We start from the raw sequence: 18153 nt of genomic DNA on the forward strand, positions 1-18153 counted from the left end.
ATACAGAAAGAGGTACCTTTCTGTCATCAGATTACTAACTTTGCTGCCTTAAAACTTGTCGTTAATTTCTTACGTATGTAGGAAGCTACTAAACACTCAGTAAGCTAGTATAACTTTAAATAACCTGACAAATTGTAAAATGCCTATTAGAATACCAGCTGAAATACTTGTTTCAACTTTTCTTTGAAACTGTGGTATGAAGATCCTACTTGAAAAGTGAATTTAGAGAAATGAAATTAACTCATAAATATATAATTATGATTCAACTAGATTGGTAATCTTCAGATGTTTATACAATGACAGTAATCAATATCACTAAATACCCACTAAAGAAATAAATGTCTGTCAGTTAAGCAAGTTTTTATCCTCTATAAAACATGACAAGTATGTCCCATAAGATCTTACAGTACAAAAGCACAGGCAAACTTCAATCATTTTGAATTGTAAAGTTTACAGGAAAAAACCAAAATGCCAGGAGCACAAAAAAAAAAAAAAAAAGCTGGATCCTAGAATACCTGTGAAGTGAAGGAACTATTCAAGTCATATATAAATAGACATAAATCCTCCATAGCCATCAGTGAAATATATTTACATTGTCCATACTATAACATAATATTTATACCACAGTATCTTGGACCTTAAAACAAAAGAGAAACACTTCTAGGGAAAGGATGATTCAGCAGTTCTAAGTAACTTCTCTTAAATCCCACTGAGAAAAAGAATACACACTTTTATGATTGAAGGTTTGTGTTCCTTCCAAATTTTTTGTGTCTAAGTCCTAAACCCCAATGTGATGGTATTTGGAGAAGGGGACTTTATAAGATAATCGTTAGATTAGGTCATGAGAATGGAGCCCTAAAGATGGGATTAGTGGCTTTATGAGGAGGAGGAGAAAGAGACCTCCCAACCCTGCCACCTCTTTGTGGGAGTGCAAGGGAAAAAAACCACGGCAGAACTTGAGAAAGCGGGTGTCTACAAACCAGGAAGAGAGCCTCACCAGAAACTAAACTCTACTCGAACTTGATCTTGGACTTGCAGCCTCTAGAACTACAAGAAATAAATTTGCTTTTTTAAGCCACCTAGTTTATGGTATTTTGTTATGGCAGACTAAGCAGATTAATACACATACTTTTAGGCAAACACTAGGGCAATACTGCCTAGTATCCTCTTCTTAGAGAAAGGGGCAGTTTTGGTCTGGCCCCAGCTTACGACAGTCTAGAATATGGTAGTCTCAGCAACTAATTTATCTTTAGAGCGGATCATTTCCAAAGATCTATATACTGTAGGCCATACTGTCTTTTCCTGAAATTGACATTAACCACAGAATACAGAATACAGAAAGAGGTACCTTTCTGTCATCAGACTACTAACTTAATTAATTATTTTCAGAGGGTTGAAGAGAAGCAAGCTTGACCTGGGCTCACAATTGATCTGGATTATTATGGAATGAAGTCCTCAAATGCAAGGCAAATGCAGGCCAAATTACTACAATAAAAGGCAATCCAGACAGCTAGATGATGTTTATTTAGCAAGAACACTAAGCTTCAATCCTTGAGTCATCCTGGAGCAGAGCAGTTAAAACAGAGAAGGTCTAGAAGAAACAAAGAGCATCTCCAGAAAGGAACTGGTCTCTGTAGGCAATTATGGTGTTGAAGGGACATGAGTAAGAAAAGAATCTATTAACTAGAGAGGTAGGTTTGATAATCACATACAATAAAAGGACATGGCTCTTTTCTGATTAAGCCAAAAAAATACAGCAATGGACCTTAACAGTACACATTACAGCTATTTTAGCAGTAATTTGAAATAAGATCTCATATTCTGAATTACATAAATATACACACATAAAATCCAGGTCATAAATATACAACAGATCTCAATACTGCATCATTTAAGTAACCCGCAAAACACACTACCTTCCAAAATTTTTAACTTTAAAAAATTTATATGGAAGGTAAAACCAGTTTGTCCCTCACCAGGTATTTAGCATAGAAATGCTTTCGATTTAAAATCAATCCTTCAGGCAACTTAATATCCATTTAGCTCAACATTCTAGGCCAAGAGTATGTTACAGCAGGTAGAATCTCTGTAAAATAATGGCAGGTTAAAACTACTAGGCAAATTTGGGGTATTTTTGAGCATTTCTCTTAACGACAGCTTTTTCTTTCTTTTTTTCCCTGTTTTTAGGGCCGTGCCTGGGGCATATGGAAAGTGCCAGGCTGGGGGTTGAATTGGAGCTGCAGTTGCTGACCTAAGTGCGGGATCTGAGCCGCACCTGCGACTACGCCACAGCTTGGGGCAACATGGGATCCTTAACCCACTGAGCAAGGCCAGGGATGGAACACACATCCTCATGGATACCAGCGAGGTTTGTAACCCAATGAGCCACAATGGGAACTCCTAAAAGGGCAATTATTAAAGGAAAAAAAAAAAAAGGTGGGGTGTATAGGCATTAAACTATAAAGCTTAGAATTATAAAATGCATTTTCGCATGTAAAACTGATGTGTTTCCTGAAAAAATTAAACATACTAGTTTAAACTTCTTCAGCAAATCTTTAGTGTATGTTACATGTTAGCCCCACCAAAACCCCCCTCTATTTGCAAGTGTTGTCTTTCTATAAAGCCAAGACAAGACAGAAAGTATTTTTCTGATGTATCATTCTCAGCTTGCCTATAATCCCTGAGGGTTGGTGAAAGAAAAGAATTCTGTGTAGTATATTATGAAGATGGTAGAAGCAGAGAAAAGCTTATCATTTTCAACTATCCATTCAATAGCACCATAACAACATTAGCTGGTCTGGGAAAACTAGTTCAGAGTAAGGTTTAACACCAAATTCATTTCCATAGTATCAACAATATGATTTCCTCAAGAGTATCTAAAGGTCCACAAATTAAGTTTTAATTTCGTAAACTGTAAATAACATCATTCTAAAAGTTTATTACCAGGAAAATGAAGGGTTAAATTAACAAAAGACGCTATTAAAAGCCAATAGAAAGGGCAATGAAAAAAAAAGAATTAAGGAGAAAATCATTACCAATTTACTTCAAATTTATCCTTATTATATGTCTCCAGGTTTTTCTCTATTACATTCTTTCATCTGTCTTAAATATAAATGAGTCATGAACCATTGGAAATATGAACCAACAAACAAAAAACCACCTAGACAAAGATTTGACTGTAAAGAGATCAGTTTTGAAACTACTGCCCATTATCCTATTTTTGCTTGAGTATGATTATTTAGATTGAGGAGTAGGGCAGGATAAAGAGAAGGGACAAAAATTAAGAAATTAACAAGGTTTTTTTTCCTTTCCTAACTATATATATGCTCCCTAGACTCCCAGCCTCAATCACTGAGCTGGATGTCACTAATGGGAGCATACTCTATCTCCCTCAGGTGTGTTAAACGGGCTCAGATAATTATCTCAGAACCTTAATGCTTTCTCCCCTCTCTGTACTTCATTTCCTTCTGTGGGGCGGAAGGTGGGGTGGTTGTTAGTTTCTCATCACATGCATAAATATATATATCGAAACCCCTAAATGGGAATAACTGTTAAAATGGACAGGTTTTGATTCTGTCAGTTCCCCGATCCTAAAACAAACCAAATCTGACCTTCCCAGAAGCAAATAAATATAACTGACTGACGAATTTTAAATATTTAGTATACTGCCTGAAAAAGAAATCATAGCTGTTGTACTAGGGGCATGAAATTCCTCGATGTTTCAACACTAACCAAGGTGCTGATGCCAAGCCCTCGTACATACAGGTACAGTGCTTTACTACACTCCCAGTTTTCTACCTCCTTTTGGCCTTTACCAGGACTTTGGTGGACTCATTTTTTTTAAATGTATAAAAATATTTAACTTTTTACATAAAAATGAGAAGTGCCTAATCTTCCAGATTCTCTGTGTGCACATGCATATTAATGGCCTGGAATTATAGTTCTCATGATCAGTGGCAAAGCAATTGTTTTCTCCCTTTTGTGAAATAGTTATTTCCAGACTGAACTTACAAACCTGAATTAATTAAACCCTGCTCTCTAAGATTGTTTCCAAAATTTAAAAAGTTCCATTGCTTGTATACAACTGGATTAATATCAAACCCTACAGAAGTAAAACACAGTTATCTTTAAATTTTTATTTTTGTAAGTGAACATCATCTACCACCAAGTTAAGACGTATAATTATAAATAGGGAAAAAAGAGCCAGGAATATGTTTGTATGTTCACAATGAGAGTAGGAAGTAGAACATAAGCACTGGGAGCTTTCCTATCTAAAACTAGGTACATGTTCTCTCAGCACAGGCAGCTTTCATAGAATGTAGTCACTTCTAAACGGAAGCAGAATTAAGCACAGAATGTCAAGTTTAGAATTCCAACACTCTTCTTGGCACTTTTCTTGCCTACACATGCCAAGAAGTCAGGAACCTCAAAATATTCCTCATGGGCTTAGTGGTGCCTTTTTCTAGTATAATGCATTTTCACTAGACTTTCACTTGAAACTATTCCCTACACAAGGAGCATCTTGTGTTATGTTCTAAAGAAAATATAACATACCATGTGGTTGGCTTTGATTGAGAGAAAAAATTCTGACTCTGTCCAGACATGGCCATGAATATAAAGGCGAACACAGTTTTAGAGATTAAGAAGCCTTCTAGCATTACTTATTTTCATATTTTCATTCAAACCTGAAGTGACAAGAGATGTCACCTATGCAAACTTATTGTGATCACACTAAGGATTTGATGAATCAGATGACAATGGTATTCTAGAAAGAAAGACCAAAGGAGATTGAAACTTCAAGAATATTTGGGGGTTAAATCACCTAAAACCAATTCCCTGTATTCTCCACTGTTCAAAAGGCTTGCAGATAATCCATTGTCTTCCATTTCAACTAGTTGCATGGTCCACTGTGAAGGAATGAGAAAAGAGCTGTGTGCTTGTTCTTGACCTGTAAAGATTTCATCATGGAAGATTAATACTGATGCTGCTGCTGCCTGTTACTGGTTGTTTCTCTTTGCAGGTGCCAATATCGGTCAGAGAACAGGATTTCAGTGGCAGAGTTGTTGCTATACTGTTATCTCTTCAGAACGGAGGCACAAGGAGAGATGAATGCCACATCGCAAGGAGCAAAGGAGAGAGAGAGAAAGAAATGGTGTCAGGTGGCATGTTGGATGCGATTTTTGTTTTAGTAGAGATTGAGATGACTGTAATTGCTTAGCTGATTCCTTCGGTCTGCAAAGTTACATTTGTGTTGGTGCTGATGGTTCTTGACTAATCCTGTTTCAATTACAAGTTGGTTATGTTTTTCCAATAAAAACTTCTGGCACTTATATTCAGGGCTTACAAATCCCTCTCTCTCTCTCTCACACACACACACCCACACCCAAACACAAACTTTAAAGCCAACCCCTACTACACTAACATTCCACACTGAGATGTCACATCTTCTACATGCATTCTCTCCTACTAATCAAATATTTAAAATGTAGAAGACAACGAAACTCAAAGACTAGAAAATAAGGAGCAACATATCCACAGACTGTTTACATCACCAACTTGAGGAAAACCAATGGCAGGACATAGTTCCTGGTCCTAATAACTTTCAAAACTCTTTATTTCCTCTTTATTTTGGAGTATCAATGATTGGTATCTTGTATCTTTTAAATAACATGATTACAGCTATAATCTACTACAAGGAAGACGGTGTTTCAGTGATTAAAAAGTTGTCTTAGTTTAATAGCAATCCTTGGAAAAAGCACATCCATGTAGTTATCTTCAATTCCAGAGTAAAGATGAGAACTACAAATAACAACCTAGCAGAACTCTCCAAATCACAAAGATAAATGACTTTCCCATTAGTAGAATGTATCAAAGACTGGTATGCAAATAGGATCAATCATAAAAGGTAATTGGTATACGGTTTATTAGTTTTCTTAAATCCACAGATCCCCCAGGTGGCATAGGTACATAAAATGGGACTCTATGTATTTTAGTGGCTCTGCCCCAAAGGAACAATTTTTTAAAGATAGTAAATTATTCCCAATGCAACTACAAGCTTTTAATAAGTGATAAGTGAGGAAGTTTGTGCATAATTACTAGTAGCAAAAAAGGTTATTTTTAAATAAATTTTAGGAATAATTTGTATAGTATCCATATATTTTACGATGTATTTCTTTTTTATTCTATTAAATCCTCAGATATATAAAAGGTAAAATTAGGCACATTTTACCCCCCCAAAATGTGCTTTTTCTGTTGACCTTTAAAAATAAATTTAGAGGAGTTCCCATTGTGGCACAGCAGAAACAAATCTGACTAGTATCCTTGAGGATGCAGGTTCAATCCCCGGCCTCGATCAGTGGGTTGTAGATCTGGTATTTCCGTGAGCTGTGGTATATAGGTCATGAACACAGCTCAGATCCCATGTTGCTGGGGCGTTTGCCAGCAGCCATAGCTCCATTTCAACCCCTAGCCTGGGAACTTCCATATGCCGAGGGTGCAGTCCTAAAATAAATAAATAAATTTAGAGTGAAGAACAATGAACCAGATATTAAAAAATATTCTAGTTGACAGAACAGTCACTAACAGACTACCCAAGAAAAGTAATATATGAGAGAGAAGTACATGTGTAAGAAAAACTTAACTACTCTCCTTTACCTGCAATGAAAATGATATAGCATGTTTCTAGAAAAACAAAAAGCTAACATTCCCCACTACTTTGAGATGCAAAGAAAGCTACAAGTAAATTAATTCTTCTAAATACAAAGAATCAATTTGTTTCCATCTGTTAATGGAGAAATGTATAAATAAAAAGTAAATAGGAGTAAGAAAAGGCTCAAATTTGGCTTTACCAGTAATTATTACCATAATAATTTAGATAAGGCAAACAGGGAAGATCTTGGCATTCAAAGTTAGCAATAATGATCACTCTAGAATGGTTAAATTTCAAAGTCTACAAAATGTAATATTATGCAATTCTCCTGCAATGGAAATTTGAATCATGCCTGATTCAGGGAGTGTGGAAATAAATCACTTATAGAATGAGTATGCAATGATTTCATAAACTGATAAATGATAACTAAAACAATAAATATTAAATAATTCTTGATATATTTTTTAAAAAGTGATGCTGCACAAAAATTTTCCTAATCTCAGAAGACAATAAGCCCTTAAGTAAGCTTACATTTACTAACTGGTGGTAACGAGAAATAAGTATTTATTTTAGCCATGGATTTAATGCTTAACTCTCATTTGTTGCTCTATCACACTAACACATTTACAAGATTTGGATTTATTATGTTTCTGACTCTATAGAATAGTACAGAACACCAACTTTACGATTTATTCAATGGCAAATATATATACTCTTTCACATTTCAGCTTACCTATCAATTATTAATAATGATTATCTTTATGAAATACAGTGCACATCATAAACTATTCATCTCAAGAAAAAAATAAATATGCCCTCTAGTCTCTTATGTCCAAATGGCACGGGCTTCATCAATGATGGAAGTTTTTTTCCGTTAGTGCCAACAAATTTAAACTAATAATTCCACTTACCTTCAAGAGTTTTTATTAAAGAAAGAGTGAGAGTCACTTTTGCCAACATAGTAGTATGCCAGGCTCCAAGTCTAAGCCCTAAACTGATGTAGGTTAGTTACATGGTTAATTCCTGTGTAGGTTACAGGGATATCAAATACAGATCAGATCCAGCCTAGAGTAGAAGTTACATAGTTATAGGGTGGGGTATATTTCCTGTTAGCTTAATAACCACAGGAGCACAGGGAGCTAATAACACCTCTTCCCTCAACTGAAGCTTGTTTTCTTTGTGTTACAAGTGTCCAATCTACTTCTGCTTTAGAAAACAGAATGACCTATTTTTAATGACCTACTTTTCAACTGTGCTTTAAAACACCAAATATCTTATTTTTAACGTGTAACTCAATGCTTAGTATTTTTAAATTGTACAACTCAAAAAGTAATACCCCAGTGGTAAGCAGATAACTGCTAGTTCTAAAGTGATACTACTTATTCATTTCTGTTGCCTGTGTGTACTACTAGCAACTTTCTTCATAATGCATTCATTCTTCTCACCCAAAATAGTCTCTCAGAAGAAAATGTGAGATTTCAAGGAATGAAAGTATATTTCAGCATTAATTCACCCAACTCTCCCAAAATATTCCCTGATGGAAGTCAAAGAAAAGTAATGTTGTAAACTGGTTAAGAAGAACATAAAGTCAGAAATTTAAAACTGCTCAGTAAATTTGATAAAAGCTGAAAAAAAGATAAAACAGGAAAAAGATTTTGGAGGGGACAATTATTAGAATGAGTAAATACAAAAAATGGTGAAGTCAAACACCGGGAAAGAAGATAATATGGAGACGAGAAGAGAAGGTATAATAATCTAGACAGCTTATTAACTGTTTTTAATAGTATCAAGACATTCAAGTACATGTACTTCACTTTATGAAATGTGTTTCAAAAAATCAAATATTTTCAATGTACCAGAAAAGCTTTAAAATCAACCAAACACCAACCAATCAAAAAAAAAAAAAAAACCCTCTGAAAGACTTTAAGTATTTTTGTAATACAAATAGCTGATTCTTAATTTAACTGCTTTATAATTGCAGATTTTATATATCATGTTTTCATAAAATAAGACAAAATCTCATTAAAAAGAATAACTTGAAATTCACTATGGTATGGGAAAATAATAGCCCTCCAGTTAAATATATACTTAGTGTCTCACCATCATGAAAATCTGGTTAAAAAATAACTGATAAATCTTTATATGGGACACCAAACATAAGTTTCTATAATTTACAACATAGCTTAGATGGCCAAACAAATACTTGTACTAATTCTAAACTACAAAGTCCCCTCTTCCCTTTTATAGTCCCATTACAACTGCATTGGTTACAAAACAGAATGAAGTTATTTATTTAATCTCAAAGAGCAAGAGAAATAGTCAATAATTAGAACAGAATACAAAAATAAAACAAAACAAAAGAGACCAAAGAAACAATTTTAGAATTTACTGTTGAAATAGTTTTAGGTTGAAACTTTTCTGAGCAGGGGCATAAACATATATGGCATAGTAAAGAACATCAACACAAAATTACACATATATGCGTATAGACACACATATGTATAATTTTTTTTCCTGTTCCCTGTAATTAAATGGCAGGGATTTGAAACATGTTAACAGTACTCCAAAAACAAAAACATCTATAGTCAGGTGGTAGCTGCAACAAGAATGAGGTTCTCTGACCTACCTTACCCTCCCCCAGGGAGATGATTTCATAGATTCTATCTTCTATTAGTTCACTAACTCAAGTTTTAGCTATTATTCAGACTATTTTTAAAAATGTAAGTAATCTGATAAGCAGAAAGCAGAATAAAAAACTGGATCAAAGAAAAAGAATTTTCATCTCTCAGTGACTTCATTTTGAGGGGGAAAATCTATTATTTCTTTGAAATGATTTGAACTAAAAATATGAACTGTAAAAACAATGAATTGATTATAATTTCAGAGTTTACAAACAAGTACAAAGCTATATACATTATAAAAAATTACTAATAACATATAGCAAAGTTTTTCTAAATTATCACTTCATAGGATTACTGATGAGCAAGCTCTGCTAAATTTGCCAGTGTATATATTATAATTGAAACATTTAATCAAGCATTCAATAGCTTTCAAGTTAAGCCAAAGAAACATGCTTGTTACTAATTCATAATTATTTCAACTTATTATGAAATGGACACAAACGATCTGAAATCTTACATTTCATCTTAAAAATAAAGCATTTTCTCACAAAAACATAGTATTTCAACAGAGTAATCTTAAGACCCTGGAGTTCTGGTCAGGAATCATTCCTCCACTACAGGGACATTATCAGCATCTCAAATGTTTGTAAGCTGCCTCGAGATAAAGGAATTTTTTTTTTTTAATTTTACTGAACAGAAAAATGCAACTTCAATGCCCCCCGCCTTCTGCCTAAAGTTTTAAATTTGGGTGCTTTCTCTTTTAAGTTTTGACTTATTCAATACATTTATAACAACTTTTCACAACCTCTGGTAACAAACTAAAAATCCAGCATATACTTCACATACCTTTTTGAGATGTCCTAGTCTAAGTTTGAAAATTTCCTCCTGTTCATGATATTCTGCCAGAGTCAACCTGTCAAAATGAAATTGTAACTCTAGATATTAAGATTAATACTTATTATTTCCTATTAACCAGCACAATAAGAAAAAATCAATCAAATGGAAATACTAAAATGTTGACAACTTCAGCCTAAAATAAATAAGACAAAGTGCTTCCAAGTATTCTTCAGAATACACCTAATTCTTATAGATGGAACAATCGACTGCTTCATAAAATCAACGATTTTTTTAACAAGTACCATGAATCAAGTGATGTTCTATAATTTAGATTCTAAGGATACAATGAAAAAGTTAGTTTTTCTCCTTACAATTTGGTTTGAACTTACACTCTATAGTGGGTGTAAGGAGGCAGAAGAGAAATAACTTAGCAAAGAAATAATCTCAAATTAGGTAAGTATTATGAAGGAAATTAGAAAGGTTGTTGTGATGACTGACTGACTGACTGTATTACACTAATTTACACTGAGTTTCAGGGAGGTGATCCTGATCTAAACATCAAAAAACAACCACAAGAGAACCTAAGGGTGTATGTTCTAGACATGGGTTACAGCAAGTACAAAGATGTTAAGATGGAAACAGGTTGACATGTAAGAAGAGGAAGAAAATGCAAATATCAGGACATAGTCAAAGAGGCTGTCAGCAGGAGAGGTAAACAGGGGAGCAACTAACATGAACTTTTAGACCAAGGAACAAATTTTATTTTACTGTGAATGTACTGGGAAATCACCGCAAATGGAATCAGTCCAATTTGGGCACTGATTTAAAAAAGAAAGAAACTAAGACATTTTTCCCTTCTCTGCTTCCATATGCCAGTGAATAAATTAAGATATAGGGATGCCAAAATATAGTCAAAGCAGCAAATTATTAATAAATGTAAATAGACATAAGACTTGAAAGTACTTTATCATTATTTTATTATCCATTTCAAATATAAATTTGAAAAATAATTACAGTTGACCCTTGAACAACAAGGGTTTGAACTGCACAGGCCCACTTTTTAAAATAAATACATACTATAATACCACATGACCTGCAGTTGGTTGAATCTGTTGGTTGAACCTCAGATACAGGAGGCCAGCTGTGAAGTTACACAGCTGGATTTTCAACTGTGGAAAGGGTTGGAGTCCCAACTCTCATGTTGTTCACAGTTCAAGTGTAGTTTAATGTATGTAGAATCATAACAAGATACATACATACCATAACATTTCCTAAGAAAAAATGATTCTGTATCATTAAAGTGAAAGAAAGAGGAAAAAACCCCACTCAACAACAAAACAACTTCCATTTGATACAAAAATACTAAAAGAATTGCTTTAAGCCCTTGTTTGTTTACTCATGTTTTCTGGGGATATGTGGTTAAGGTCCTAAACCCAAGAATGATTTATTTACATTGGTTCAGGTCCCTCAGCAACACTTACTATAAATGCCACTTACCTTTAGCTAGATGCTAATTAAATTTACTAAATCTGAATAAAGGGTTTCAATGAACCAAAAAAAACCTCCAAGAAATTGTTAGTATTCCATTAGAAATATCTTAAGAGCGAAAAAATAAACATTTAAAATTAAATCTCTCTACCCAGTCTTAGGTTAACACAAGCACTGGATTTTATTATACTGAATAGAGCAACAGTGGATAGCTGCAGCAGTTACTTAAATTTAGAGAGCTAAATGTTGCAGTGTAAATGTGAAACATTCGTGCAGATTGGATGAAAGGAGAAAGGCTATTCTTTTTAAAATGCAGTTTGGGAACTGAAATCAATAATATCTCAATTAGGAGTTCTCATTGTGGCACAGCGCAAACAAATCCGACTAGTAACCATAAGGTTGCAGGTCTCTGGCCTCACTCAGTGGGTTAAGGATCTGGCGTTGCTGTGAACTATGGTGTAGGCTGCAAGCATGGCTTGGATCCTGCATTGCTGTGGCTGTGGTGTAGGCCGGCAGCTGTAGTTCCCATTCGACCCCTAGCCTGAGAACCTCCATATGCCGTGGGTGCAGCCCTAAAAAGAAAAGACTGCTGCTGCTGCTGCTGCTACTACTACTACTACCTCAATTAGCCAAGTAAAGCAAAGCCACGGGAATTTTGGCAAATAGCTTTTGGACAGGCATATATGCCATCAATGGAAATTTAATTACCTATATATAACAATATCATAATTTTTTTATGGTCGTACTCACGGCATATGGAAGTTCTGGGGCCAGGGGATGAATCCAAGCTGCAGCTGCAACCTATGCCACAGCTACAGCAACACCAGATCCTTTAACCCACTGCATCAAGCTGAGGATCAAACCCATGCCTCTACAGTGACCGAAGCTGCTGCAGTCAGATTCTTAACTCACTGTGCCACTGAAGAAACTCCTTATGATTTCTTATTCTTGAAGTATGGTTTTAAGTCCAATGGCAAACCATAGCAGGGGTTCAGAATTAATTTTTTAAAAATATGTAAATATTTTGCTTCTATAAAGGAATAAAATGTAATTCTATACTTTGGTTTTTACGGAGTTACAAAATATAGCTAAAAGTATTCATAAACTAAAATTAGTATGACTAATTTAATTTCCTAAAAAATTTTTTTGTCTTTTTAGGGCTGCCCCTGTGGCATACCGGAGGTTCCCAGGCTAGGGGTTGAATCAGAGCTGCAGTGCCAGCCTATGCCACAGCCACAGCAACAAAGGATCCAAGCCATGTCTTTGACCTACACTACAGCTCAAGGCAATGCTGGATCCTTAACCCACTGAGCAAGGCCAGGGATTGAACCTGTGTCCTCATGTATACTAGGAGGGTTCAATACTGCTGAGCCACAACCAGAACTCCCAATTTCCTAAAATTTTGATACCATTTTCTACTAAGAAGTCTAATAGGCAAAACTGGACACCTACTACACACTGGGAATTTCTGAAATTTGGAGAGAAGATATTTTATTGTCTTGATTTGGTAGTAGTTTTCAATAGTTACTATTCTTGTGAGTTAATAATCAATGTTAATTAGCTCCATGATGACTTAGTTTGCTGAATACTGTTTGGATAATCTTATAGTATAATGGTAACGCACATTTTCTTTTTTTGCCTTTTCTAGGGCCGTTCCTGCGGCCTATGGAGGTTCCCAGGCTAGGTTCTAATTGGAGCTGTAGCCACCAGCCTACGCTAGAGCCACAGCAACGGGGGATCCGAGCTGCGTCTGCGACCTACACCACAGCTCACGGCAACGCCGGATCCTTAACCCACTGAGCAAGGCCAGGGATCAAACCTGCAACCTCATGGTTCCTAGTCAGATTAGTTAACCACTGTGCCACAATGGGAACTCCTGTAATGCATATTTTCTATTTACTAGCATTTAGTTCCAATTGCTACGTTTGTGTTGTGCTTCAAAATATAAATCATCCATATCCCTATAGCTAAAGCAAATGCACACAAATACTCTCTTCCCTAAATTTACTTAGTATTGTGATACTTCACTAACTTCAAAAGCTTTGACCTCAGAGTATTATTTTACAGGTGTAATTCTAATATGAAACAATTCTCACTAAAGATTATTGGTAACTGTCATCAACAGAACACTGCTAATTACTTAATGCTTCTGATTACTACTATAAAGCTTCAAATAAATACCTACACACGCATATACACACACATCTCTCTACGCTTGGTTTTGAAGCATTAATAAAAGCAAATTTTACAGACAGTGCTTCTTACTGGACTACTGATTTTTTGGGGCAGTAATTTTTACTATTTTACAATCATGGATATCTAAAAATAATCTAAATGTATTTGCAAACAACCTCTAGAAAATTTCACACACACATAATTTTGGAGCTCAAAGATGTCAATTTAAGAATTCCTATTCCTGTCTCACCAAATAGAATGCAAATCCCCAAACAGCAAAAGACATTTCTTACATTTCTTTGTGCTGCTCTATCATAAAGTACCTGACATATACTTGCATTTTAGATACCTCTGTTGTCTATTTCCATTAACAAAACTTTTAGATAAAATGTAAACATATTTCAATAAAATTAACTAGGAACAATCTTTTATAAAGAAATAGGATTTTTTAAACATATATGAAAAGACTAAGTTAGGATAATATTAATTTTAATTGCCACATAAATTATTTTTATACCTTTTTTTTGCTTTTTAGTGCCATATCCATGGCATATGGAGGTTCCCAGGCCAGGAGTCGAATCGGAGCTACAGCTGCTGGCCTACGCCACAGCCACAGCTACATGGGATCTAAGCAGCATTTGTGACGGATACCTCAGCTCATGGCAATGCTGGATCCTTAACTCACTGAGCGAGGCCAGGGATCAAACCCACCACCCCATGGTTCCTAGTCAGATTCGTTTCCGCTGCACCACGATGGGAACTCCTACAACGTTTTTAAAGATGCTTAAAAAACATCCACCCTCTTGAGCAAGTCAGTTGGTTAAATTACTTAGCAAATCTTTTGTTCAGAGAGTGCAAAGATAAAGTCCAATCCCTCCCTATAAGAACCATACCTAATATGGCAGACTAAATATTAATATTTTATTACACATATACGTAAATTTATTTAGGAGCATGCTATAACTCTTAAATCTATTCAGGTAACGTAATGTAAAATTATTTAAAAAGCAAGAAATTTAAACCTCAAACTTAACTGCTGATAATCTTCCATAGAGAGTATGAATGACTGAGAATTTAACTTTTAATTTAAAAACTGTTAAACAATAATTTAATAGAAATGTAGGATGTCTGCAATAGAAATAACAGAAAACAGGAAATACACATTTAAAAGAAATTTTTTGTTTTTGGTCTTTTTTAGGGCCGAACCTGCAACATATGGAGGTTCCCAGGCTAGGGGTCAAGTCAGAGCTGCAGCTACAGACCTACATCACAACCACACTGGATTCGAGCTGGGTCTGCAACCTACACTGCAGCTCAAGTAACTCTGGATCCATGACCCAATGAGTGGGGCCAGGGATCAAACTTGCGTCATCGATACTAGTCAGGTTTGCTACTGCTGAGCCACAATGGGAACTCCTCAAATAAATTTGATATTCAATTCTTTAAAGATCTTATTAAACAGGAAATAACCTGAAGTCTCAGAGTTAAGGAGAATATAACCTCTGGTAAAGAGACTGTTAGGGGCACCTGCCACACATTAAGGACTAGACTTTTTTTTTTTTAAATGAGGGAGGGGGGAGATGAGACTACTCTGCCTTTGAAGAGCTCTTAAAAAAACTAGGATAGAAGAAAATGTCAACATGATAAAGAGAATTTATTAAAAAAAAAAAAAAGTTTTCCCCACTGCTGTGCAATATTGTACTGGTAGTACTATCAAAGGAGCTAAGTAAGAAAAAGAAATAAAATGCACTGAAATTGGAAAGGAAGTAAAACTATTTCTATTCGCAGATGACCCAACTCTATATGTAGAAAATCTCAAAAGAATGAATGAGAGCTAATAATTTCAGCAAAGTTGCAGTGCAAGAGATCAATACACAAAGATCAGTTGTTTTTATACACCAGCAATGAGCAATCTAAAAAAGATACTAAAAATACAATTCAATGTATAATAGAATCTAAAATAATAAAATACCTAGGAATAAATTTAACTCAGAAAGTAACTTGCACCCTTAAAACTGTAAAACATTGCTAAAGATAAGAAAAAATACTAATTAAAGGACTTCTGTGTTCATAAATTAGTAGACTCACTATTGTTAAGAGGGCAAACCTCCCCAAAGTGATCTTCAGACTCAGTGGAATCCTGATCAAAATATACATCACACGTTCTGCTAAACAGAAAAAGCCAATTCTTTTTTATTTTTATTTTTTGCTTTTCAGAGCTGCACCTGCAGCATATGGAGGCTAGGTGTTGAATCAGAGCTACAGCTGCTGGCCTATGCCACAGCCATAGCCACGTGGAATCCAAGCTGCATTTGTGACCTACACCACAGCTCAGGGCAAAGCTGGATCCTTAACCCACCGAGTGAGGCCAGGGATCGAACCCACAATCTGATAGTTCCTAGTCAGATTAGTTTCCGCTGCGCCATGACTGGAACTCCCAGAAAAAGCTGATTCTTAAATTCGTATGGAACTTCAAGGGTTGTCAAAAAGACAAAACAATACTGAAAAGAAAAAGAGGACTCAAGTTTCTATTTCAAAAACAAACACAAAGTTATGGTCATCAAAACCTGTGTGGTACTACCATAAGCATAGATACACGGCATGAGTCTCTTTTATGAATGCTCCAGAAGAGGCAAACACATATAGGAAGCAGATGATTTGGTACCACAAGGATGTAGAAAGGGAGGAATGGGGACTGACTAATGAAGATTAGGTGTTCTGGGTGAATAAAATGTTTTGATACTACAGGGAGGTGATAGTTGTATAACACCATGAAAGCACTAAACACCACTGAACCATATGCTTTTAAATGGCTAATTGCATGTTATGCAAATTTCACCTCAATATTTTAAAAAGTATCACTGGGAAAAAGCAATGGGGGTGTGTAGAAAGGACAAAACTGGTCTGCCTCTGAAGTGCCTAAGGTTCACAATACAATAAAAAAAAAAATTTGAACTGGGAACTAGTGCTACTATGGTGTGCAGAATAATGCCCCCACAAAGATGTCCACAGCCTAATCTTTGGACATATGAATACAGTAAGTTACATAGCAGAAGAGAATTAAAGCAGCTCACTTTAAAACAGGGATTTTTTTCTGCATTACCCTTTGTGGGCTCAATGTAATAAGAAGAGGCCTTAAATGTAGAAGAGAAAGACAGACATGTTGGAATCACAGTGATGTGACCCAAGCAATCACAGTGACGTGACACTGGCTTGCAGATGGAAGGTAATTATGAACCAAGGAATGTGGGCAGTCTCTAGAAGCTGGAAAAGGCAAGGAAATGGATTCTCTTCTAGAGCCACCAGGAGTAACACAAGCCCCATGACATACTGATTTTAGGCCAATAAAACCCATTTCAGATTTGTGATCTCTAAAACTATAAGATAATAAATTTTTGTTGTTTTAACTCACTGAATTTGTGGTAATTTGCTACAGCAGCAATAGAAAACTAAGGCTCTTGGTACCTGGAAGTGGGATGTTCCTTTAACAAACACCTAAAAATGTGTTAGTGACTTTGTAACTGGGCAGTGGGCAAGAGGCTAGGAGAATTTTAAGGAGTGGGCTTTTTAAAAGACCTTAGACTGCCATGAACAGACTCTTAGCAGAAGTACAAATGTTAACAACTCTGCTAGTGAGGATGCAAAAAATTCCACAAGTACAGTACAGAAAACATATATTACCTTAGAGAACACCCAAACTACTATAAAGGACCACTGGGTAGAGAGCAGAGGTGCTGCTGGTGAGAACTCAAAAAGATATGAGGAACATGTTACGGAAAACTGGAAGAATCCTTCTGAAAGAAAGCATAGCAAAACCACAGCATATAGTTATGCAGAAAGCCAAATGTAAGAGATGAACTTAGATGTCCAAATAGAGTGCTGAAGGTGTGGACTGGTTCCTTTCTACTGTTTATATTAAAATGTTAGAAGAGAGTGATACATCAAAGAGAAGAAATGATCAACAACCTCCCCACCCCCAGGATTTAATGGCTTAAGAAACACTCACCAGAGTTCCCTGGTGGCTCAGTGAGTTAAGGATCTGGTGTTGTCACTGCTATGGCAGAGATTAGATCCCTGGCCTGGGAGCTTCTGCTTACCACAGGTGCAGAAAAAAAAAAAAAAAAAAAAAAAAGAAAGAAAGAAAGAAAGAAAGAAAAGAAGAAAGTCTCATCTTATTCAGAGTACAAAATACACTAAAATTAAGATTCATGGTCAAAGCTGCTCTTAAAAGAAGGGTGTAGCTGAACAACCTTTTGCTAATATTCCAGAGAAGTCAGAGTACTGAGTCACATAAATGATCTTTAAAAAGATGACATGTGTGACTCACAGATTCCCTCAGCCTTCTCAGCAGAAGCCAAAAATAACAACGAAATTATCCAGAGA

The 18153-nt window shown here is 35.5% G+C and overlaps 1 protein-coding gene across 9 annotated transcripts in view; it reads right to left on the bottom strand.

Moving 5' to 3' along the window:
- Nucleotides 1-18153, bottom strand: part of TLK1 (tousled like kinase 1) — a 159766-nt gene that overhangs the window by 23854 nt on the left and 117759 nt on the right. For 8 of the 9 annotated variants that reach the window (XR_014829536.1, XR_014829535.1, XM_084999473.1 and 5 more), the window contains one exon: nt 10117-10183. Coding sequence is in view for 6 of the 9 variants with exons in the window: in XM_084999473.1 (XP_084855599.1) it covers nt 10117-10183 (67 nt within the window). In the remaining 3 variants the exon portion in view is untranslated. Of the gene's footprint in view, nt 1-4822; nt 5081-10116; nt 10184-18153 lie in introns of all 9 variants that reach the window. The other variant, XR_014829537.1, reaches the window with a different exon arrangement.

This window comes from Sus scrofa, chromosome 15, assembly GCF_054392235.1.
Source record: "Sus scrofa isolate SSC_HxYL_T2T_F1_AM1 chromosome 15, Sscrofa_HxYL_maternal_Yorkshire_Landrace_v2.0, whole genome shotgun sequence".
NCBI lineage: Eukaryota > Metazoa > Chordata > Mammalia > Artiodactyla > Suidae > Sus > Sus scrofa.